The 26,187-nt window shown below is 40.9% G+C and overlaps 1 protein-coding gene across 1 annotated transcript; it reads left to right on the forward strand.

Annotated features, from left to right (window-relative positions):
* Window positions 1–4,080: 4,080 nt before the first annotated feature.
* On the forward strand, window positions 4,081–25,811 carry LOC136446485 (prokineticin receptor 2-like). The gene is made up of 5 exons (XM_066444868.1): window positions 4,081–4,557; window positions 17,852–18,040; window positions 22,498–22,663; window positions 24,237–24,394; window positions 25,266–25,811. Exons 1-5 carry the CDS (start codon window positions 4,085–4,087, stop codon window positions 25,507–25,509), a joined length of 1,230 nt encoding a protein of 409 aa, XP_066300965.1. The 5' UTR covers window positions 4,081–4,084; the 3' UTR covers window positions 25,510–25,811.
* Window positions 25,812–26,187: the final 376 nt, after the last annotated feature.

Consider the following 26,187-nt stretch of genomic DNA (forward strand, 5'->3'; position numbering starts at 1 on the left):
GAATTTGGATGTTTGTGCGCTTGCATGTAGGCACAAAAAGTGACGTAAACGTTGATGGATCTTTCGTGTTTCTTTGTTTCTTCGTTTGAAAGGTTTCTACATCAGAAAGTAGAAATATCTTTTGCCGAAGCAGTTCGTCCCTGATTTATGAGACCCAATTTCCTAAATGTATTCATGAAAATGCTTGAGGGCATATGTTCGCACGTACATCTTGGTTTCTTTGGTATTAAAGACTGATATTTCATTTCCCCCTACCCGCAGGTTATATCACACACACAAGCTAAAACACTTGTCTTCACAATAGCAACAACACACCAGGGTATATACGTAATTAAATCTGCGGCATTTCAAATTTAGTTAGGACGGAGTCTTTCAGCTGTGTTTCGTGTAATCTTAAAGGCTTCCCTGCGCTTTCAAACTTCAAACAACAACAGTAAACGCAGCTATTCGCACGTGTGTGAAGCCATGGTGACATGTAATTTTGATAGGAGAATGGGCGTATTTCTTACAGTTCTACAACTACCTATTTAAGAACCCTGCCAAAACATTCCGTTGGTTCAATTCCAAAAGAAGTTTATGCAAAGTCTATCCTGTCATTGTCTGGCTGCAAAACTCTAACGCTACAAAAGAAAGCTAACATCAACTTGTAACAAGCTCCATGACAAATGATCTCTCAGATGGGACCGTGCGCCTTCTGAAACCTTGTTAGTTGGAAGCGGCAAACGGAACTACAGAGTAAGGGAGATGAAATGAACAATTTGCCCTCGCTTTTTTTTATGAGACCCCTGTCTCATCCATGTAGTATACTCGATTTCCACATCTTAATTACATCTGATATTTTCCCAGGTAGGCTCTATCGATGGAAGATGAGAGAAATTCGTTTCCTCCATCTTTTCGAATTTAGGTTTCGAAAGAGCTCCTTTCATCTTCCTAGATTTTCAATAGCATCTCTTGTATGCTGTCTTTCCTTTGGTCTTCGTGGGGGACATTTTGGGGATTCTGTTGCCATTCTTTTAACATGTCCCACATCTTGTCTTGTCTTGTCTTGCCTTTACTGCGCACACTCTTGTTGAGGAGTATTATCGCAAGTAAGTAGTGCATCCTGCTCTTAGTCGTTCCAGTTCCTTTATATCATGTCCAGTACTGTATCCAAAGATCATAGTGCGGAATCTGAGGCACAGTCTTCATTTTGTGCAGTAAAGAATGACGCAGGATAGAAACTGACTCCGCCTAACAACAAAGGTAGCGTGCTTAGTCCAGTGGTTAGCGACCCTGCCTGTGGAACTAGAGGCCCCGGGTTCGATCCCGGCTGTGTCGCTCACCCGACATGCGGGCTACCGAAAAGGGTCGCAGTCCTTAGGACGGGACGTTTAGCCGTGGTCCACTGTTCATTGTGCTTGTCGAAAAGAGCTAGGGGAATTTCCCCGGTACAATGAACCTGTTAATACTGTATATAGCGTCTGTCTTCTCTGTCACGACCAGTGGAAGATTAGCTCATCTGTCCATTGAGTTCATTGAGCTAAACTGGTTCGAGATCACTTTCCTTTCCTTTCAAATGATAATACATATATTTATACTATTATATATATACATATATTATTTTCATAACCAATATTATACATAGGATTTACTGTTGACCTGTGACCACTACACTTCATTTTCCTGCAATACCTCTCCAGCTACCTAAATGTTTAGATATACACCGGTAGTTGAGATACATGGAATAGTTTATGTGACAGTTAAGTTTAGGTTTGCCTTCGCATTTCTTCCCGATCAGTTTCCACAACTAGCTGTTAAATCTACGACATAAGGGCAATTAAGATGTAAGAGTAACCTAAAGTCACTTGCGATGCATGAAAAATAAGCGAGTACGGCATTTCAAAAATCTCTACAGCCTTTAAGATCCGTCGTTTCAGCTCAGTCATGATTTTGATAAAGAAGTAGTATATCTGTAATTCTTGTTTCTTTCACTATAACTTTATGTTCACTGTTTTCACGGTCACCTCTGTACCGTGAACGTATCATCACCATGAAAAAACCCTGTTGTAATTATTTTTTATTCCAATCACTTGGCACCATCGTGCAGTTAAAGTTCAGTGAAAATGTCAATTTCTCTTACACCGTGAAATTTTGCTACCGTGAAGGTAAAGTGAATTACAGCTTTAGTGGACATTAGCATTATTTTTAATTTCAAAAATGTACTACCAGCTTTATTCTGAGATTTTATTGACTCAGAGGTGTTACGTTATGTAATATTAGACATCTTCCAGTTTCCTTCATCGTTAACCAGCCGTTTCCATGCAACTTGTTTTTGAATCTCCCTTGAAAATAACATCTGACTGTGTTATGTTGTCAATTTGTGTGATGACGTCCGCTATTTCCTGACGCGCGCGCCAGCAGGGTAATACACACGCACTCCTTCAACCCAACGGCTTCACTCCCTCATCTCGCCTCTTGAAACTAGGCCTCCAACATCTTAGTTGTCGCTAACGATGCTCATGAGACGATCGCAACCCGCATTTCAAGGTTTGTTGCATTGAATTACTGTTGCCCAGGCAACACCCAGGCGGTCATTGTGATTGGTCAGATGGTGGCGATTGGTCTGTCTTAAAGCGCCGATTGGCTAGATGATTTTGCCTCACGTACATCTAACTACCATATAAATATGCTCTCTCCGCCGTCCAGTGTACAGCTCGACGTGTTGTCAGTTTGCTGACTCAGCAGCGTTCCTCACTAACCATCAGCGGCGCGCCCGAGCCAACACCATGTCTTTGTTTTGAATTGATTGAGATACGAATATCAGGTATGTTCTTACAAGTGTGCATCTTGCAGATACCTAACCATTGATTACTTTGAGTGCTTGTAAATCAAGCTTGCAAAACCTATAAAATTCAATGCAGACCAATTTTATCTCTGTAAGCACTTTAGCTCCGATTGACCATAGCTGCGGCTCTATCAATGATCTGACTTGATCCGAAGATTTCTGGCTTTAGAATATTGGTAATCAATAATGATGTTAACGTTAACGTATGGTCCTTTCTTTCTAGGACTGGAAAGACACAACTCATTCTACCTGACGTGGCGCTAGGTCAGCAGTGTCAAATCTAAAACACTGGTAAGTGTCAGCTATATAGCATTTACTTCGTTTACTTACTTCATGTGTTTGCTACTTTCCTGGCCATGTGGATTCTCTTCAGCATAGAAACATATAAATGTGGATTTATTGCAGCACATTTAAAACCAAAATTGAACTACGAACCTCATAGGTGGAATTGGCACGGAACAACGAGGCAAACAAACAAAAAAAGAAAACTGACTGTGACTGTTAAACATCTCCGTATTGTGTGATTATACTGCATTTCTTACTGTAATTTACTGCCTGTTACTGCTCTATTTTCATGGCCTATTTTTGTGTGCTTTAAACCTATTCATTAAAACCCTACCCACGCCTTATCATAACATTGCAGCCTTGTTTGTGCAGATACGAATTCGTAATTTAATTATGATATAACAGAGCGGAAGATCGGGGTTTCTCCGTTGTGTGTTGAATAGTGAATGTATTTTTGTCACATTTGATTGCACTAGAACCCACTTTGTTTGCGCTTCAACTCACTGAGTATGACCAGTTATGTTTGTATGCACGGTGCTGTATGTAGAACCCACAGAATGTGTTAAAGGCAACCAAAGCAATATTAGGGACAAAAAAATGGAAATAAACAAAATGCTGAAATCTTTATAATAATTGTCGTTGACATTTATTAACACGGTCTAGCACCTTTGTGTAATAACTTCATACTTTGAGCATTTTGAAACCGTGCAAAAACATGCCATACGATTATCCCCATAGTTAAGCGAGCCTACAAAAAACCTGGCGACGATCTTCACATTACAACGAAGTCATATTTTTGCATCATGGACGTCGCTATACATTGTGTTGTTTGACCTCATCTTGTATAGAAATGACTAAATACTTACATAAATTGACTTTCAAAATCCGATTTTCGGGCCCTAATATTGCTTGGGTTTCCTTTAAATGCAAAAAATAACGACGGTTTTTTTGTTGTTGTGTGATTGCAGCTTCAAGATGGAGTCCAACGACACAAACAGTTCCATTGATGACATCGACTTCAGCGGGACGTTGCCGCCGCTGTCGTTCGAAGACTATCAAGACATCCTGCGGCAGTACATGGAGATGGTGGGCGCCGACAAGTTTGGATCCAGCTCCCCGGGTGCCGGGCAGTATCTCTGGGCCACCATCTTCCTGGGCATCGTCTACAGCATCATGATCGTGGTGTGCGGGGTAGGTAACCTCCTCTACATGGTGGTGGTCCTGAGGTACAAGGAGATGCGGACCATCACCAACGCTCTGCTGGCAAACCTGGTGCTGTCGGACTTTCTGGTGGCGGTGTTCTGCGTCCCGTTCATCCTGGACTACCACATCGTCCGGCCCGAGAGGATCTGGTCGTACAACGACACCACCTGCTGCTTCGTCAACTACCTGCGCATCACGTCCCTCTACGTGTCCACCAACTCCCTCCTGGTCATCGCCATCGACAGGTACGTCATTTTGATTGATTTGATTTATTTGCACATATTAAAATCATTTTGTATTACATAAGAGAACAAGAAAACATACGTGCTGGGGAAAGAAAAAAAAGCCATAATGGCTTATACAGGGTCTTCCCCCATCTAAATTTACAAAAAAATAACATAAATCTAACAATTCATAACAGAATTATAGTAGTAAATGATAACAATAACAAATCAGACAATAATGATAGTAACAGAATACTGACAAAATAGTAATTGGTTGCATATAAAGATTTCATCTATGTCATCGTGTAAATCCAGTAAAACCTTGCCGAAGACAAACACAGACATTTGCAAGCTACTTATGTCATGCATGTCCCGACATTATATCTAGTATGTACTTAGGCCAATACATATGTAGCGCTTTACAATATAGAGAATGCATTGAAATAGACCGAAACATTTAAGGTACATTATGTCAGTGTTCCATTTACGTCCATATTCTTGCAGTTATAGTTTTTTTTTTAAATACTAGACTAGTGTAGTATTTATTGTAATGACTGCTTTGTCATTGTTGCCATATATGCATACATTGCGCCATGTACAATTGCCAATCATTAAAAAAAATCATAATCAAAATTATAGTGTGGTCGTGTGGCGTAACGGCAGGGTGCTTAGCCCAGAACCCAGTGGTCCCGAGTACAAATCCCCCGACGACAACAATGTTGTGCCCTTACCAAAAAGACTTTCCTCACTCCACGCAAAATGGGTATGCCTGGTTTAAGGTAGGGAGGTACAAGGCAGTCAAATGATGATAACCCACTGCCCATGTGCCCTTAGAACGGCTATGTGATAACTGTATCTGTATCTTTATAGTCGGTATAATTGCCATTCGGCGTAACACATCAGCTAGTTATCTGATAACATTTACCATATCAAGTTTACTGTTCTCTGTAATTGGCACTGTTAAAATAAGTTATAAACATGAGTGCAGTGTCACATTTTCTTTGTCTGTCAAAAAGCAAAGTAGAAAACATCCTTACAATTCTGAAGATAGAGTTGCAACAAAACCATCATATGTTGTCTACTTATCAGTCTATGCGGCTTATCGTTGTCGACAGTTATTTCATTCCCATTTGGTCATTTTCGTCACCTTTATCGTTAAATTTGCAAAACAGACATACTTTGTTGTTGTCCTCGCCGTCATAAATGTCCTCTTTGAAGCTAAGCGTACCGATTGAATAGGTATCCCATGTCTGATATCAAGCTGTTAAAAACTTTTGGTTCGTAAAGAAGCACATCGATCAGCAGATAAGAAGGCATAAAACTCTTGGCACAGCTCCATTTATATAGCCTTACAGGACTGAAAGACGCCAAAGACGAAACAAATTGAAAGTAAAATACGTGCTTTCAGAGTCTGCAGTCGTTAAAGGCAATTACACAGAGCAGATCTCTGTCTCACCCTCTGTCTGTAACAATCCGCTAAACTGTTTATTATTACAATAACTTTATGTGATGTCTGGAACTCCAGTCTGATTGTGATGGTAGTTTATTGGCATTACCGTTGAAGCTTTTGTTTGGGACAAAAAGTGACAGCGTGAACAGTCGTAAATGCTGTTGAATTATACAGAACAGATCTCTCTGTCAAAAAATCCAATAAACTGTTTAACTTCATGTGATGTGTGCAAATCCAATCTGGTCGTAATGGTTGTTTATTGGCAATACCGTTAAAGAGTATTGTTTGGGCCAAAAAGTTACATCGGATTGAACAGTCGTAAAAAGCTGCTGAATTGCGGAGAACAGATATCTATCTAACTCTCTGTTTGTCAAAAAATCCAATAAACTGTTTAACTTCATGTGATGTGTGCAAACCCAGTCCGGTCGTGATGGTAGATTATTGGCATTATACCGTTAAATCGTATTGTTTGGGCCAAAAAGTGAAATCGGAGTGAACAGTCGTAAAAAGCTGCTGAATTACACAGAACAGATCTCTGTCTAACCCTCTATTTGTCAAAAAATCCAATAAACTGTTTAACTTCATGTGATGTGTGCAAACCCAGTCCGGTCGTGATGGTAGTTTATTGACATTACCGTTAAAGCGTATTGTTTGGGCCAAAAAGTTACGTCGGAGTGAACAGTCGTAAAAAGCAGCTGAATTATGCAGAACAGATCTCTGTCTAACTATCTGTTTGTCAAAAAATCGAAAACTGTTTAGCTTCATGTGATGTGTGCAAACCCAGTCTGAACGTGCTGGTAGTTTGCTGGCATTACCGTTGAATTATGAAGCGTATTGTTTGGGCCAAAAAAGTGACATCGCAGTGAACAGTCGTAAAAAGCTGCTGAATTACGCAGAACAGGTCTCTGTCTCACTCTCTGTTTGTCAAAAAATCCAATAAACTATTTAACTTCATGTGATGTGTGCAAACCCAGTCTGGTCGTGATGGTAGATTATTGGCATTACCGTTAAAGCGTATTGGTTGGGCCAAAAAGTTACATCGGAGTGAACAGTAGTAAAAAAGCTGCTGAATTGCGCAGAACAGATCTCTGTCTAACTCTCTGTTTGTCAAAAAATCCAATAAAGTGTTTAACTTCTCGTGATGTGTGCAACCCCATGCCAGTCTGAACGTGGTGGTAGTTTACTGTCATTACCGTTGAATTATGAAGCGTATTGTTTTGGCCAAAAAAGTGACATCGGAGTGAACAGTCGTAAAAAGCTGCAGAACAGATCTCTGTCTCACTCTCTGTCAAAAAATTCAATAAACTGTTTCACTTCATGTGATATGTGCAACTACAGTCTGATTGTGATGGTAGTTTATTGGCATTACCGTTAAAGCGTATTGTTTGGGCCAAAAAGTTACATCGGCGTGAACAGTCGTAAAATGCTGCTGAATTGCGCAAAGCAGATCTCTGACTAACCCCTGTCTGGCACAATCCGCTTAAGTGTTTAACCCCTTTTGATGATATTTTAATCAATAGGCGTTACCATCGTATTGTTGGGGCAGGAAAGTTATTAATCGAGAAATAGAATTTATTCACATAAATTCACAGATTTATAGCAGTAGGCGCTTGCCTGACGCCTTTTTGTGATAACATTGAGCCTATAAATTCCTAAGCCCCGGAGTTGTCGTTGGTACAATCTATTTTCTCTTGCTCAGCGGTTCGGGTAAACGGTGGAAGTAATCGAAGAAATCGTTAAGCCACCGGAATCAATTTTCTGAAATGAGGCCAAACCTAGTCCAGCAACCGGGATGTGTTTTCACCCACGCTTGGATTTCTTCTCAAATGTTATTCTGAAATTACCCTGTGCTCTAGTTTCCCTATGCAATTAATGTTTATTCTGACTTGATTTAGAAGTTATCCAAAATATATATAGTTAGGGTTTTATACGGTGACTTTAGAAATAGAATTAAATGAATGCGTCAGTATCATAAGATCTAAACAAGCAGGTGTAATTCTCGTAAACCTACTTATGCCTTACTTGGAAACGTCAACGGTCTAAATCTAAAGCAATTACGATTACCATTACAATGGTGAATCAGGGGGGAAACCCTTACATAAGGATTTGATTACGCTGGTAAATTCAAGGCGTTAATGCATTATATAATGCTTGTATCATTATGGGTTTGAAATGCTTCCCCTTCTGTTTATTCATAACTGAAATGTTACAGATGATAACGTTAGCCAACGTTGCAACTAGCCTGTGGCGGTTTTGTTTTCAACCATGGGCAGGTTTTTTTTTTATGCCTACCAGATTATAGTCAGCAAGCAGAGGCCCGTAATCAACCAGATCCTGGATACTCCATTTCCAACGCGACTTCGCTGCCTATAATGTACCCCCGGGCAGGTACTTGAGAGACATGACAGGAGTGCTAGTGTCACCATTAAAATGAAAGCAGATCTGCAATGAAAGCCACTTGAATACAGAATAACAACGTCCAGACTTTGCATGATGTATAAAATGACTAATAAACTTGTGGACGTACCGACTGATAGGTATCTAATGCCAGCTCAGAAGAGGACCAGAAGTAGTCATACTTTTAAGTACCAGAGTTATCAGCCAAGGATTGATGTGTTCAAAAATTCGTATTTTCCGAGAACCATTATTGCAGAATGGAACTCGTTGTCATCAAGTACTGTAGGAGCATCTTCACTAAGTAGCTTTAAAGAATGGTTGGAGTCAGATATGCAAAAACTAGGTGTAACAGGCCGTTCGGTGTAATATAACAAGCTGCTGTCACGCCGCGTGCCTGCTAAGCTGGTGTGTTACGCCTAATGGGGGTTGTACCGGCTATATAGTTGCAGATACAGATACAGGAAACAGATCAAAAGCATGGACTGCGGGTGCGTGACTTCTTAGATACCCTATCAGCGAAGGAAATAAGGCTACATTTTGTTTCATTACGTAGTTAGTATTCAACATCGGTGCTTATCATAAAGTTTCGCCTGCAGGGGTCACACCTCCGGGGGTTGTTTTCGAAGGTATACTTAGATAAGCTTTAACAAATAGCTGGATGTGTAGTCACGAAACGCATACTTATGTGATGATCATCCGTTATGATGTTTTCTGTGATATTGCAAAAAAAAAACACAGTTTGCTACCGAATCATTTATTTGTACTGATTGGCATTTGATGTATTGACCTCAGCATGTTTGCTTCAAATACAAAAACACTTTATGAGATATGAATTAGCTGTTAGAATGAATGCACGACGTGCATAAGTGTACTTAGGGTTGAGACCCAACTAAATGTCAGTTCGGGACATTCTTTTCAATGACGTTATATGTTGGCAGTTTGTGCTATGTCTGTGGCTCAAATGGTAACGTTAGCAGTCTTACATTGGGGCTCCTGGTTCCAGTTAGTTGGTAACTTGGAAACCCTGGTTCGTTGCTGGGTCAGGACATCTCGGTTGGGGCTCTACCGTCTTTCGGAAGAAAGGGGATCCCGTGTTCGAAGAGGTGCCTCGATCACATTAAAGATGAAGGGCTAGCAGTCCCTCCTTGTAAAATATACTCTTCTAATGAAACAGCAAGAAAACTTGCTGCCGTATGCTCCACTAGGCACTACACGGGTACTCTGAACGAACGAGCATTAGTGGCATATTGCGTCGTGCATGGGTGGTTCTTCTTGAAAACATTCGTCCTTTGTTGAGCCAAGCGTGCTGCCTCACGACTCAGATTTGACAGACGCTTCCATTGAATACAGCAAGCATGCGACATATGGTTATTCATTATGTATCAATCTTACACTAAGCTATTCTCTACGAGCTGTAGCCTGAAACTAGAACCGAAGGCCGGCTTACCATATCCATCACCAGTTACCAGTAATTGTCCCCTACAGTGACTAGCGGCAAGACCGATGTCCTTGTTATTTGTCACACGCTACTCGATGATTTATGAAAATGACTTTTAGAAATGACATGCGGATATCTCTGACACGACAATGGCGTAATGCAAAAGCTAGTTCATATGATATAACAAGTACAAACGTAATTCATGCCTCACCCAGGGATTTTATGATAAATCATATCTCCGTTATTTACTCGGTTAGGGTGTTTGGCTCAGAACCTAAAGGTCCTGGATTTGAATTCCTTGACTTGCCACCGGTATTGTGCCCTTGGTAGGGGAGGTAAGAGACGATGGATGGAGAGAGTTGAGCTCTGTTTCCAATACCGTGTCCTAGACCTACTTCCAATACAGCTTTAAAAAGACCATGTGACTACCTTTGTGTATTGATACGGAGCACTGGGAGGCCCTTTAAGATAACCTATCTAAATGGAATTGAACACTGTCCGGGCAACTAGAATCAGGAGAAGCTAGGCTGTTCCGCAGTCCAGAACTAAAGCATAACAAAACTACAGATAGAACTGAATCAGCTTCGAGATGTGTATTTTGTGGCGGAGACTGTCGTTCTCGTATAGGACAGTTTAGCCCTTGCCAATGCTCTGTTTTTGTATCTTTATATCCGGTAAAAACGCAATTTGGCGTAACACACCATGGCCAGCTGGTGTTGATGGGAATGAGGATTGTGATAATACCATGGTCAATATTGGCCGAAGGAGGTTATATATTTTGTTCCTTCTGATTTTGACCAAGTTTGATGTTACTGCATTGTATTCAGCCAAAAGGTTGCCATATAGATACATATAGTGAGGCCTTTTTGAGGCGGAGCCCATCCCTCTCCTCCCATCACGTGTACCTTTTATTCTCCCCAACCCAACCGAAGTCAGGTACCCATTTACACCCTGATGAAGTGAGGAAGGCCGTGTAAAGTGCCATTCCCGATTGCGAGGGCACAACGTGCCAGGAATCGAACCCGTTACCACTCGATCCCGTGCACGTTGCCAGCTCGCCAAATCACTCGGTTATCGACGCCGCTCTGCTTTAACGTTAAAACCCTAATTTTAGATATAGAACTAATCATCTATACCCCATTCCACTAGCGCACAACGAATTTCATCGATGAAAACTGCTTTGTTGTCATTTCAGTCACACTTTTACATTTTGCACGATGAAGTCATGGATTATACAAATCCAATTCAGGTTGCAGCGAGCGAGGTCGCAGCGCTATCGCCGTCTAGTGCATAGTGGCGGTTATACCGGCTATATAGATACAGATACAGGGATGTCACTTGAAGACAGAAGAACAACGTCCAGACTTTGCATGATGTACAAAATGACTAACAAACTTGTGGACGTACCGACTGATAGGTACCTAATGCCAGCTCAGAGGAGGACTAGAGATGCTTTAAGTACCAGAGTTATCAGCCAAGGATTGATGTGTTCAAAAATTCGTATTTTCCGAGAACCATTATAGTAAAATGGAACTCGTTGTCATCAAGTGATATAGGAGCATCCTCACTAAATAGCTTTAAAGAACGGTTGCAGTCAGACATGCAAAGACTAGATGTAACAGACCGTTCGGTGTAATATAACCAGCTGCTGGCGCGCCGCGTGCCTGCGAAGCTGATGTGTTACGCCTAATGGCGGTTGTACCGGCTATATTGATACAGATACAGGACACGGATGTGAGACTTTTACAAGAAGATTTTAACCATACTGCATTAAGGTGGATGAATGGCTCTTTAAAGTTACGAATACTCATTTGAATAAATCATGAATGTTTTTGATAGTATTTATTTTATTTTTATTTATTGTTTATTTCGGGCTCGACGGCCCATATTGACAGACAGACACATACACATCAACAATACATCTAAAATAGGTATTTACAGTGGGCGAACAAGCTTACAGTAATGTCGCCAGAATGGGCTCGACGGAAAGGCCTCCGAACGGAGCAGTGCCTTAATGATGTGATTCTCTGACACGAACAGCCGAGATGCGAACGAATGCAACATCTTCCGACATTTGGCGTCAAATGTATCAACACGCATGTTTACAAACAGCTCACTGTTGCTGGTGCTTCTCGGTTGGGACAACAAAATTTTAAAGCCGTCATGGTAGGCTACCCGTAGTCTATGAATGGTCCCAGCTCTATAGCTTGACCATAGCTGAGCACAATACATTGCGCTGCAGTGTGACATAAAAAGAATCCGCTTCACCTCAGGTGTGCAATGGCCGAATTTGCGAATAAGCGAGTTGGCTTTTGTATACAAATGCCGGGTGTGTTTGCGAATAGAGTCGTCGTCCGAAAGATCGGAAGTGATTTGGACACCCAGGTAAGTGGCCGAAGGAACGTACGGCAAGGGCTTGCCGTACAACTTCACTGAGGGTGGCGTTACATTCAGGATACTTCGGTCACATGGAAAGTACATACAGTTCGTTTTTTGGGGGCAGAAGATAATGTCATTGTCAGTACCATAGGCCTCACAAACATTAATCAATTTCTGTACAGCTTTCGCAGAAGGGCAAATTAAACATAAGTCGTCTGCGTAGAAGAGATGGTTAACAGCGACCTTACCCATAAAACAGCCAGCATTAGCAGCATTTAGCTTGACACTAAGGTCAGAGACATAAACATTAAACAAAATTGGAGACAGTAAACTCCCCTGGGGGACACCGTTGCTGCAGCTGAAATTGTCAGAGACGGCAGACCCCCAGCGCACCCTAAAGGTTAACATAGAAAACCAGTGTACAATAATGCGCACTAAATAAGCATTGTTGGTGATTTAAGTGATTGTTGTCTAGTTCTATCAAACTTTTATTATTCGTTTAGGTGACAATCGATATTTTCAAATATCGTCAAGAGAAATTAGATTTATCAGGTTTTATTTATTATGTCTCTTACCTTCAAAAATTGAAATGTATTATTGCGAAAACACTATAGACAGGATGTAGAAGCATATGGGAAGTGGGGTAAACTACAGGCTGTCCATTCTACTTAAATCATTTATGTTATTGTGTGGGGTTCGAGTTGATCATTTGTGATCAAACATTATTGTTCCCTAGTTTTCCGTATCAGTTTTGTTGTTACGCATGTGTGTCATTCATTTTGTATATGTGCCATTGTCTTTTTGCGTTTCGGCGCATGCGCGCCGGAACGCATTGTCCTGGCTTTTACCTTCAAGCAAGGAGGAAGGAACCAGGGAAGCTTGGTTCAACACTGTGTCGCACACAATAAGACCTTATATGGCAATACGTTCTCAAATCCTTGTATAGCCGTTGCCTTATATGGCAAGAGAGCACGAAAATGCAGGCAGGCTAGATTTGCATGTGACACAGGACGGCGACCGCATGTAACTGCTACAACTGTTCGGAAATATCATTGCATTGTGGTTTCGGACTTTGATATCCTGAAAAATGACCATATTACATCTATTCCACAAGATTGCAGAAGAAAAAAAATGATTTCGTCAAGAAAACGACCAAAAATCGGCATAAATGATACCATATAGTGAGGTTATAGCATTACGTCCAGAGTGAAAAGTTACGTTCCGCAGCTTGGCCGATCTGGCAAGGCGAAGCACTACGGACCCAGAAGATCCGGGTTCGTGTCGTTCATAGATTTTTTTTTTCTTTTTAGATATTGAATATCAAAAATATATATTGATATTATATTAATTTATCAATATCATATTTATGAATATCATTTTTTTTCATTAATAAATAAAGAAATATTTTATATTTGTTATTTTTAAATATTCATTTAATATATACAAGGCCTTTGTCTTATGAACAGGACTTCATACCCGGCATTCGAATTTTTCTGTTCATTGTAATGGAAAATACCGTGCAGCGGCTCCTATGCGCGGTAAGATGATTCTTGCAAAACACTCGCCACTAAACTTCTATCCCCGATGTAAACAGAGGCTCTTGATGTTGTTTGCAAAACAGCGATTCTTTGTTACAGTAGCAAATGCTCCATTGTTCAGTATCGACTTCATTCAGACAACACGGACGTGGAAAGTGGCGCCCCTCGGCACAAAACTATGGGAATTTTCATGAATTTTAGCAAAATTACCCAGGAAAATAAGGAAGAAATGTTGTAAATGCGGAAACCAGAATAATACGGATGAGGTAGCTGTTGATTTGTTTGACATTTGGTAGTCATTTTAGATAGAACCTTAGCTGTTATGAACTTCTATTTCACTTAATTACCATAGTGCTGATGATTCAATGGTGCTTTTTCAAATTTTATGTTTTATTGCGTGCCATGTACATAATTACATTGATAGCTTTTATAATGAGCCTATTATACATTTTACAAATAAGTACAAGTTGTAGGCCAAGACCAGCTTTTTCAAAAGCACTTAAGTTAAGTGACGTAACTTCAAAATTGCTTTCCCCAATCTGCCTTTCTCTATTAAAACAGTACTCATTTCCCAAAATGACAATTTTTCTTATAGACTGAACAGCCCTTGAGTGACTTCCTCTGGCAGATTTTACTTCAAGTAAAGGGAAAAGACAATTCACACTTATAAACGTAGCCGAAACGCCAGCTTTTTTTAAAAGCTCTTGTTTTGTTATTTTGAAAATTAATGAAAAGAAGCATTAAAAAAAACATACAGCGTACAGCCATAAAAATTATCTAAAAGGAAGACAGGGCTGTAATAGATAATAAGTATTCAGCAACATCTCTGCTAATCCAAAGTATCTGCCTGCTTGGGTGAGACTTTCGAGGGTTGTTTTCAAAGGTTTAATCAAATCAGCTTAATAAATCCCGGGTCCCATTATTTGTGTAGCGTGCTCTACACTTGCGCCACACGACGCTATTACATGTTATGATGTTTTCTGTGATAAAAAAACCGCTGTTTCTTCAACGAACTCACCCACACACTTTGCTACCGAAGCATTCATTTGCACTGATTGACATTTGATGTATTGATTCCAATAAGTTTACCTCAAAACGAAAAAAACGGTTAATGAAATATGAATTAGCCGTAAGAATGAATGCGCGACATGAATCAGTACTTCGTGTCTTGACCAAAGTAAATGTCAGTTCGGGACATGCTTTTCAATGACGTTATATGTTGGCAGTTTGTGATATGTCTGTGGTTCAACTGGTAGCAGTCTTGCAGCGGAGCTCCTGGTTCCAGTTAGTTTGTAACCTTGAAACCCTGGGTCAGGACATCTCGGTTGGGGCTGCACCGCCTTTCGGAAGAAAGGGGATCCCGTGTTCGAAGAGGTGCCTTGATCACATCAAAGATGAAGGGCTAGCAGTCCTTCCTTGCAAAGATATGTGATGAAAGCCAATCGAGTGAAAATGGCAAGTCTAGATGGTTTCATCACTTCCGTTGTAGTCTAGCTTTCCTGGCCCTCCTCTTGGCCTCAGCTGCAGCTCTTCTTTCAGCTTCGAAATTTGCGGCGCTCTTGTAGCTCAGCTGACGCTAGGTGCTGCGATCAAGGCAGAGAGCTTCAAAGTATAAAAAATATGCAAAAATATACTCTGCTAATGTAACGGCAGGTATTTCCATTTGGCTCCTCTGGTAGCAGCCTCCCATCACGTGTACCTTCAAGTCTCTCCAACCCAACCGAAGTCAGGTACCCATTTACAGCTGGATGAAGTGAGGAAGGTCGTGTTAAGTGCCATTCCCGATTGCGAGGACACAACGTGCCGGGAATCGAACCAGTTACCACTCGATCCCTTGCACGTGTCAGCTCGCCTAATCACTCTGTCATCGACGCTGCTCTGCAAACGTTAAAACCATCATTTTAGATAGAACTAATCGTTTATACCCCATTCCACTTGTGCAGAAATGGAGATGGGCGCCACCCCTATGCGTCTTATCAAGACGTCTGGGATACTTTAACTAGAACGGTGACATACCGAATAATTTGACGCTCAACGAATTTCATGTAGATAAAAAGTTATCTGAGTCATACTTTTACATTTTGCACGATATTCCAATTAATGAAATCAAGGATAACACAAATCCAATTGAGGTAGCGCGATCACCGTCTAGTGTAATAGGGGCCTAATCCGTACGAATCGTATTTTTAATTTGTGCGTATATATGTCACAGTAGAGATGGCGATTCAGGACAATCGGCGATTGTCCTAGGACAGATCGCGATCTCCATTTGTCCTAGGACAGACTGCGATCGCGATCTGTCCTAGGACAATTCCCGATTCTACTAGTAGAGACTGCGATCGCAATCTGTCCTAGGACAAACGGCGATCCAAACTTAATGATGCTAAGATATTTTAATACTAGTATCTTAAAAGGAAACAGCAATAATTTTTTATAAACCATGATTTTATTTAGTATTTACAAACTCTGATCAAAACTCAATTGATGCTAAGATAGAGGAAACAGCAATATACAGCAACAATGTTTGATCACCCTCTAATTCTTATTGTTCTGCTTAAGTTGTGAAATCATTCAGTATATGTCTGACTGTGAAATGATATACTAGTAGGTGTGAAACCGTAGTATCTTAAAACCGAGATTGATATTTTGACACCTGTTTTATCACTTTACAATTGTTGTTCTCCTAAGGTTGTGAATTCAATTGGTATGAAACTGTGAGTAATATCTTGACACCACAAAATTTGCATACTGAAACATTGTTGGATCACCTTGTTCCAACTGATATCTTTCACACATTATTAAAATTTTGTCCCTCAACTTTATCAGAAATTACTTTATCAGAAAACATACTCACATAAAATTTATCCATCATGAAATATGAACTAATTCACCTAAAATAGTTAATAACTGTGAAATTTAGGTAGCATGTTAAACATGATTGAAATGTAATGCAATGATTCATTCTATTTTCCAAAGCATTTCCATCTAATCAGAATTTGTCCAAGTAGAATCGCCGTTTGTCCTAGGACAGATTGCGATTGATCTCTACTAGTAGAATCGGCGATTGTCCTAGGACAGATCGCGATCGCAGTCTGTCCTAGGACAAGCGGCGATCGCGATCTGTCCTAGGACAATCGCCGATTGTCCTGAATCGCCATCTCTACTGTGACATATATATATATATATATGGACTGTCCTACTTATGCTGATGACCGACAAAAATTGCTACAATATATTGTATGTACGTCCGACACAATATTACCATGGTACCAGGACAGAGATATTCAATATAATACTATCATGTCCTTTCATACATATCCACCTATGCCGGCAAATTTGTATATAACTCGGCAAAAACGAGACAATATCATACATTCCTGGCACAGCATACTGTTACCAACATACTGTTCTGGAGCGTTAGCATGATTTTTATATATTATTCTATAGTTTGTTTTTACTGTTAGTCATAGATTGGATACGTTCTTTATAGTTATTAACTATAAGCAATAGTTCAACTAGCCTGGAAACCTTACCGTCGGGAGCTCCCCGGTTTCTCTACGGCGCTCGAGTGATGCCCACCCGCCCAGACAGATTAGTCCGTCCGAGGATGGGTTTACAGCCTTGGCTTTAATTAGCTTGCTCCCGAAGCTCTGTATGACAGCTAAGAAGACAGACGGACAGAATCGGGTCTATATAGCAGACTGTGCCCGGGAAAACACACCTAAGCCGATCTGTAGAGACCGGAACCAGGCTATAATTCAACTCTCATGTGCGTTAGTTGCCATACACTGTACCAGTTAAAGGAAAGCTACACAAAAAATTGAAAATCCTTCTATGCTAAGCTTAATATATTCCAAAGTCAAATTCTTACCTTCAAGTTGTTTCACATAAGTCTGGGATAGTTCTCGGATTTTCCACAGTTTGCAACTTATGCCGTGCTGACGCCTTCTCACCTGATAATTGAATTATATGACGTCAGTGTTCTAAAATTCAATAATCAGGTGAAAAATTTGAAACACTGACGTCATATGATTCAATTAAAATAGCATAGAAGTATTTTCAATTTCTTGTGTAGCTTTCCTTTAAGCAATGAAGTTATTTTTCTATCTCCAGATACCTAGTCATCATGATGCCGCACGTGTCCCGGATGACAGGCGGGATAGCGGGCGGGGTCATGGCGCTGGTGTGGGCCGTGTCTATGCTGCTGGCCCTGCCCGCGGCCATGTACTCCACGGCTCTGACGTACGCAGACCAGCAGGGAACCTTCTGTGGACAGCTCTGGCCGATACAACTGGAATCCGCGTAAGACACATCCCTCCAACCTTTAGTTTTCACGATTTGTCATGTTTTTGGGTCACAATGGTATGTGCAAATTTACACGCACACACACACACACACACACACACACACACACACACACACACACACACACATACACACACACAGACGCTCACACACACACACACACATGCACACACACACACACACATGCACACACACGCGCGCGCGCACACATACACAAGAACACACACACATACACACACACAGACGCTCTCACACACACACAAATACACACACACACACACACACGCACACACACACACAGGGACGCGCACACAGACTCCTGTTTGTGCGACATGATGAATATTGTTTATCATTTCACTTCATTAAGGCGTAACTTAACTTAAGTTTAAAGAAAAATAGGAAGGTATAGCGCTGAGGCATCAAGGTTTTGATACAAGAGTGTATTTAAATCACAAGGAAATTGTGTAGTATTAGCAGCTGGCAAATGATAGTCCAGGGATGTTCCCCTTGTCATCATGTTGGCGCCGGATTCTGAAGAGCTACTCGCAGTGCAAATCAGCCGCTCATTGAATTCCTAAAATAACCTGGTTCGAAGCTGTCGACAGTCGAGTGGCTGTGGCTTTTTGATCACCATGGCAGAGGACGTCATTAATATGATTAAAATGTTTAGAAAGAGGATCATTCTGGATGCTTGACCTGCCAAAAAATATCCAGAAAGGTTTGGCATTGCAAAGGAATCGAAGTCTACCTCATTGAGGCCAATTCAAAACCACTTCATTCATGGTTTTGAATTACCCGACACTTGAAGAGCCCCTCTGAAATGCCTTTTTATCAGATCCTTTCCCTCAAATCTGGTCGACAGTTCGCCGACCCCTGCAGTCATTGTCGGTCACTTTTGCTAGAATTTTGAACCGAACATGTCATTTTCCGAGCTTTTCCGCCCTTGCAGGCATGGAAGTGATGTGGTTTTCTTTCAAAACACAATTTTTAGGAACTCCAAACATGAAAAACAATTTCCGTATCTGCCTCCTGAGATCAAATGGCCTTTGAAATTAGAATATAAAAGGTTGATTCCAGGTCACAAGAAGCTAATGATTTTTCTGTACAGATATGATCCTCTCGTATCAAAACGTATTTATCAGTGTCATGCCCTTCGTTAAATGTTGAAATATTGGGAGACAACGTACTGATAGAATACGTCGAGTAAAGACTTAGGTGTTTAAGTGCCCCCACCCCCAGAAAACCTTTGAAACCTGAGACAGCTCAGAAGATGTCATATGAAAACTCATAGGCGCCTGGAAGCATATCTGAAATTGGACCCGCACTGATTTCTGAAACCCTTTTTTTGTACATTTCATGTTGTCGTAGTAGGGACTACTCAAAAGACGCCACTGGAAAATTGATAGGCCTTACAGCATCCGGTGGTCTACATCTAGGATATTTATAATTTCACAATGCGCCATCTTGGTTCGATATTATATGGATGTCATCCATGCACGAATAGATTTTCGTTCGTCAAAAAAGTTTAGGAATTTATTGTAAATCGTGCAAAGCAGTTGCAAAGTGAGAAAATGTATGCCGTAAATAGAAAAAAAATATATATATGTCGAAAAATGGATACTAACGTCACTGTATGCCAGAGTCAATTCCAAAGTCAAAGGAGAAAGATATAAAATAACAAAACATTATAACAAAAGAATTTATTGTTTGGCATCCCATGTACCGTTTGTTTGGTCAAATTGTTTAACCTCCTTGACCACTTCGATTTCATAATGAAGCCAACTGTTTGTTTGCCTATCTTTTTTTCCGCACGCTCAGTTCAGTTTTCTGAAGTTCCAAAATAATGTCATCAATATAATCGAATCGACATGGCCTCAAGAGCAAGGTTCGACGGCACATGTTAGCCAACTTGCGGAACTGAGTCCGGAAATCAGCAGCCTTTGAAATCGGAAAGGCTGAAGGGCAGTAGATAACTCAAAAAGACGACGTACGAATTCGAAAACCTAATAGTATGCCTCCGTGCTTCCGTATCCTTGGCATTGGAAGATGAGATCGAATGTACCTTGCAAGCTAACGACTTCTTAACTGTTTCTTAAGGAAAAGTAGTTGTATTAAACATTCATATCTTTTGTCTCACACTTGTAAAACAATCATAATGCTTTTGATTCGTTGACGTGCTTTAGTCCTTAAGAGAAAGCGTTTTTCAAACACACTCTTTCAATAGAGTGCTGATTGGTTAAGTAATTGCATCACAGAGACAGAAAGAAAATGTCTTAATCGCCTGCAAGTCTTTCGATATAAAAGAGAGCCTTACGTCTTTAACCTTCTTACAAGGCCGAATCGGCTGTGTGGTAATGAAAAACATCATGTTCTCTTTAATGCAATAGTCAGTCACGTTGTAAATCTAATTTGTTTAAAGAGAAAGAAAATGGCATAGTCATTTGTGGGTCTTTTGATGCAGATTCCCTGATATGCCTTGTTATGACATATTCGTTTGAAAAATCATGCTCGAAGGCTAGGTGTATGTGAAGTATCAAAGGAAAAGTGGTGTGACGTAAATGATAAAAGATATCGGGCTTTCTTGTATGTCCAATAGTACTCGTTTTATGTCAAAAGACATACGGGCGATTAAGTCGTTTTCTTTCTCTGTGATACGATTACTTAACCAGTATTGAAGCATGCCCCTAAGGGAGTGTGTGTGAAAAAACGTGTGCCTTCAAATTCCGATTTCAAAGGCTGCTGATTTCCGGACTGGATTTTCGCACGTTGCCGTCGGACCTTGCCGTTGAGGCCATGTCGATTCGATCATATGGATTACATACTCTGGGAACTTCAAAAACTGATGCAAAAGTGCGAAAAAAAAGTTATCTAAATCTAAGTGACCAGGAAGGTTGAAAAAATGACCGGACATACGGAGCATAGGATATCAAACAATATATTCTTTCGTTATAATCATTTATAATTTGACATCTTTCACCTTTGACTTTGGACTCGACTCTGGTATTCTTAATTTGCGGTAAACATTTTCTTATTTTGCAACTACTTTGTTTTAGGATGTCTGCACTGTGCAACATGTACATGTTGTGACAAAAGCATTAAAACAAACACAAAAGTAATGATACCCATTTTCCTTGTAAATATTATATATTGAATAGCAAGATTCCTTTATTTACAACCAAGCATTTTACAAGAGCCGACGGTTCGACTGCTGTCAGTAATCTTCATCAGGGCAATACTGTACAACCCTGATGAAGATGGCTGACAGCTGTCGAAACGCCGGTTCTTGTAAATACTCGGTTGTGAATAAAAGAACCTGCTTTTCAGTCATTCGCCAACCTGATGAAATTATTCACGGATATTATATATATGTATTATCTAACAGTGACAGTCTAGGTATTCTATTAGTACGTTGTCTCTCCGTTGATATTTCACCGTATCAAGTTTAAGGAAGGCCATGATACTGAGAAATACGTTTTAGGCTTGGATGATCGTATTTGTTTTTAAACTGTACAAAAATCATTAGCTTCTTGCCAATCATGTGACTTGGAATCAAACTTTCACTTTCTAATTTCAAAGGACATTTGATCCCTAGATTCCGGATGTATTTACACACACTGATTTTCATGTTCGCCTTCTAAATACATAAACGTTGGGCTTTGACTACATCACTTCCATGCCTGTAAGGGCAGAAAAGCTAAGAAAATGAAAGATTCGGCTCATAATTTTTCCAAAAATGACCGACAATGATTGCGTGGTCGGCAAACTGTCGCCCAGATGTAAGGAAGGGATGGGATAGGATAGAAGAATGGGCTTCTCAAGTGTCGGTTAATTCAAAAGCATGAATAAATTAGTTTTAAATTGGTCTCTTAGAGCTAACTTCGATTACTTTGCAATGTCAAACCTTTTTAGACTTTTAGTGGCATGTCTACCTGTCTTGAAAGAATATCATTCGAACGATAAGAATTATTTGTTTCAATCAATCAATCAATCACTGAATCACTCAATTAATCAATAAATCAATCAATAAATCGATCAATATAAACATTTGTATGAGGATTAAAATACGTATTGTACATATAAAATATATTCAAAAATTGGATTTTTAAAGTCAATTTATTTTGTAATTTCTATACATGATTAGTTCAAACAACACTATCACAATGTAAAGCGACGTCCATGATGCAAAAAATATTATTTCGTTGTAATGTGAGAACTCACAGAAAATCGTCGCCGGGGTTTTGGTAGGCTCGCGAAACTTAGGGGATCATCGTATGGATTATTTTTGCACGGTTTTGAAATGCTCAACGTATGAAGTTATTACACAAATGTGCTAGATCGTGTTAGTAAATGTCATTGCAATTAAGATTTCAAAACATTGTTATTTCCATTTTTTGGTCCATAATTGATATTGCGTTGGTTGCCTTTAATGATAAATGTGTTTTTGTTACTGACAGATACAAAGCCTACTACATGACTCTTCTGGTGGTGGAGTTTATCCTGCCGGTCGTCATCATGTGCTTCTGCTACATCCGAATCGCGCTCCGAATATGGTTCCGTATCGTGCCCGGCCAGCAGACACGTGACCAACAGGCCGCCATGTTGAGATCCAAGAAACGGAATGTAAGATTATACATGACTTATATTTACATAAATGCATACACCGGGATACCATTTCAGTTGTTGGATCGTGTGGCGTATCGGCAGGGTTTTCGGCCCAGAACCCAGCGGTCCCGGATTCGAATCCCCTGACGCCACCGATCTTGTGCCCTTGGGAAAAGGCACTTTACACGACTTTCCTCTCTCCACCCAACTGTCCTGTCAACTACAGCTACTAAAGCTGAGAAAATTGGGACCAAATATAAAAATTATCGATATTAATAGGTTGCTATCGAATTGATTGATTTTTAAATTAATATAGTTTGAAGAAACAATAAAACTATCTCATTGCGTATCGACCATCATGGACCAAAGATGCGATGTCGTTGTGCGGTGTGAACTCTGAGTGCTTGGAGGTTTCTGTGCTTTTTTTAAATGCCCAAAGTATGAAATAATGATGAAAATGTGCTAATATGGGGAAGTAAATGTCAATTTCATATAGATAACTGTATCCAGAATATTTCCAGTTTTACCCCCTGACATCGCTTAGGGCACCTTTAAGAGAGATTGAAGTATGGATAATTAATTGATCACTCGAGCAAGCTTCAAGGGCTGTTACGTCGTGGTAGGTGCGTCAGTCGTCCGGGTCAACACGTTCTGATCCATACTCCAACACTTTCATCGGGAAACTTGTCGGTGGAAAGGTCTGGTCTCCGATGATGGAGAGTTTTTTGGCTGATTAGCAGTGAAGTCGCGAGCGGCTCCTAGATTAACTTGGCCCGGCGATAAGTGCATCTCTCTAAATTGCGTGACCCCTAATGTCACTCCAAAGACTGCGTGTCGAGTTTTGAAGATGTTTGTAAGCCTTTTACAAGACATGTTCACGTAACTAGATCAAGGCCCGCATACATTGATGAACTCAACGTGTTCTTTTGGGGGAAACTAACTCAATTTTACATTCATGATTCTGAGAGCAGTTAAAAGCAATTGATGCCGAACCAGATACAGCATCAAATGAGCAGTAAAGAATTGTATGTTCTCTCTATTTAATGACGTCGTGACGTAACGCATGTCTTTCATATGTATCTCCAGTTCGGTATGTACAATATATCATCGCGATGATTGAACCCGTGTGTGAGGAGTTCCATTAGTCCGTTCGAATTGGAATTTAAAGCCGGTGGCCCGTGTATGGGAGTGGGGGGTGGTCTGGTGCGACGTTGTATGTTTAAGACCCCGACACACACGTTGAGGAAAGGGAAGGTGATCAAATGTGCTCGTCAGAGGCCACTCTGTGTGTCTCTGTCTGTCTATCTCTCTCTTTCCCTCTCTCCCCTTGAAAAAGGCACTTTTAGACGACTTTGCTTACTCCACCTAGGTGTACAAATGTGTTTCTGACTTTTTTTTGAGAGGCAAAAGGGGGTGGAAGGAGAGGGTTGGGGGTCCGCCTTCCAATACCGTACCCTAGGCACAGTGGACGAAATCACTGGGTCAGAAAATACCCGAGCAATGGCAGCCAGTGCCGGATTGCTGCAGGGTTTACAATCATATAATACATCTAACTTACAACTATCCTAACCTTTACCTATTTTTACCCCAGGTTCGGCTGCTGATCGTGATCCTGATCCTGTTCGTCCTGTGTTGGGGACCGAACTACGGTTACGCCGTGGTGCGAGACTTCTTCCCTCACCTCCTGGCAACATCCGGGATTAACGTCACGCTGCATTACGTCGTGGAGGCCCTGGCCATGTCGAACGGGTAACCACGCCCTTCATACGTACATTCCTTTCATCTGGGATTACTAACCTCCTACTCATTGATGGCAAATGCCAAACCAATTTCATGCCTCGCCCTATCATAGAAATGTCAAAACCCTGACGGATTAAATTGTGTAGTTCGGATTATGGTAGGTCGTACCAAGGACATTATGTAGTGTCCTTGATCGTACGTGCGTGAAAAATTGAAATGGGATGGGAAAACGCAACTTCAAAACGGTTATCCATGCCATAGAATGACATCCGTAGTGGGACGTGAATGAGGAGCTACTTGGAGAGCCAAGTTTATTGTCATCATCTTAAAAGCATAAACCCATCAATAACGGAACTAACTTCGCATTAACAATAACTTTTATAAAGAATATGTTCAAAATCATTTTACGCACTTTTATAAGGTAAAAGAGTACGTACTTGAGATACTTGCAGTCATAGATATTTGTTGACAATAGAATGATGGAAACTGGCCAAAGACGTTTAAATAATATCTTTTTCTCAACATAAGGAAAAGCATGAGGTGTATCTTTTTTTCTTCATGTACGGAGTCTTTTCGCTGTGAGTGTTTGTCGGGGTTGGTATTTTAATACATCTCGGTATAGTGGTAGGAAGTCAGTGAGTAAGATGAAGAAGATGAACTGGCAAACTTTCTTGAGTGGCAGGAAGTAGAGTTGGTAGAACTAGTTGTTTATCAGACAGGACAGTCCAATTTCCTTTATCTATTATAATTATTATCATTATCGCCATTATTATCATAATCACTACTGTCATCAACATCGTCGTCATCATCATCGTCATTATTATCATCATCATCATTCTTATTATCATCATTATTTATCATGCATATATGTTTGTTACAGATCAATCAACACTATTGTGTACGTGGGTCTCAACGCCAACGCACGGAAGTACATCAAGAAACTGGCTAAGGAATGCCGGCTGAAGTGGACGCAGTGGCGCCGCAGACGGGTCCAGGCCACGTCCGGGGTTTCTCGGCTGACCGATGAACAGCGGCTGGGGGAGGCGGAGGGACGGACACTGCACGTCTTCTCGGTCACACACTCCTCACGCTCCTATCGCGGCAGACAGGCCTTCACTGTGTAAACCCTTTTACACCCTTTAATGCTTGGGTCCCAATTGGAAAAAAAGGCCCGCCTTCGTTTCCTTTTTCCCTTGGGCCACACAATCACTTTGTGCAATCACTACAGCAGGGGGTTAGTCCACTGGTAGTTTTTTTAACTTCCATACGTTTAAAATCCCCAAATGCTGAATGCTAAGCAGAGAAAGTAGTATGTACCATTTTTCAAGTCTTTGGTATTGCCGGGGATCGAACTCACGACCTACCGTATGCAAGCGAACACTCTACCGACTAGGCCATTGCACCGACCTGGTAGTTCAGGGCTTCTTTTTTTCACTTGGTTGCCTGACCCCTACGTGACCCGTGGTACATCCTGCGGCTGCCGGGCCATTATTAGGCCAGGCCGGGACCCCGAATCATTTTAAGTTATAACCCTAGCTTAAAATCAACGCGGGTCCCGTTGACGAATAGACGACAAACTGATCGTGAGAGAACCCCACCACCCCCCCCCCCCCTTCCGTACCCGGTTGCCCACCGGGACAAATTTGTGGATTCGGGTCCCGGCCGGGACTACACCCCCAACGGGCACCGGCGCAATTGGGACCGTAGAATTACAGGGATATTCGAGTGCGAAACGTATTACAATCACAGTTCTTGGCCAGTTGACGTAAATTTTACAAATGTGACAAAGATTAGCAGGTATC

Source organism: Branchiostoma lanceolatum, chromosome 12 (assembly GCF_035083965.1).
Source record: "Branchiostoma lanceolatum isolate klBraLanc5 chromosome 12, klBraLanc5.hap2, whole genome shotgun sequence".
NCBI classification, from domain to species: domain Eukaryota; kingdom Metazoa; phylum Chordata; class Leptocardii; order Amphioxiformes; family Branchiostomatidae; genus Branchiostoma; species Branchiostoma lanceolatum.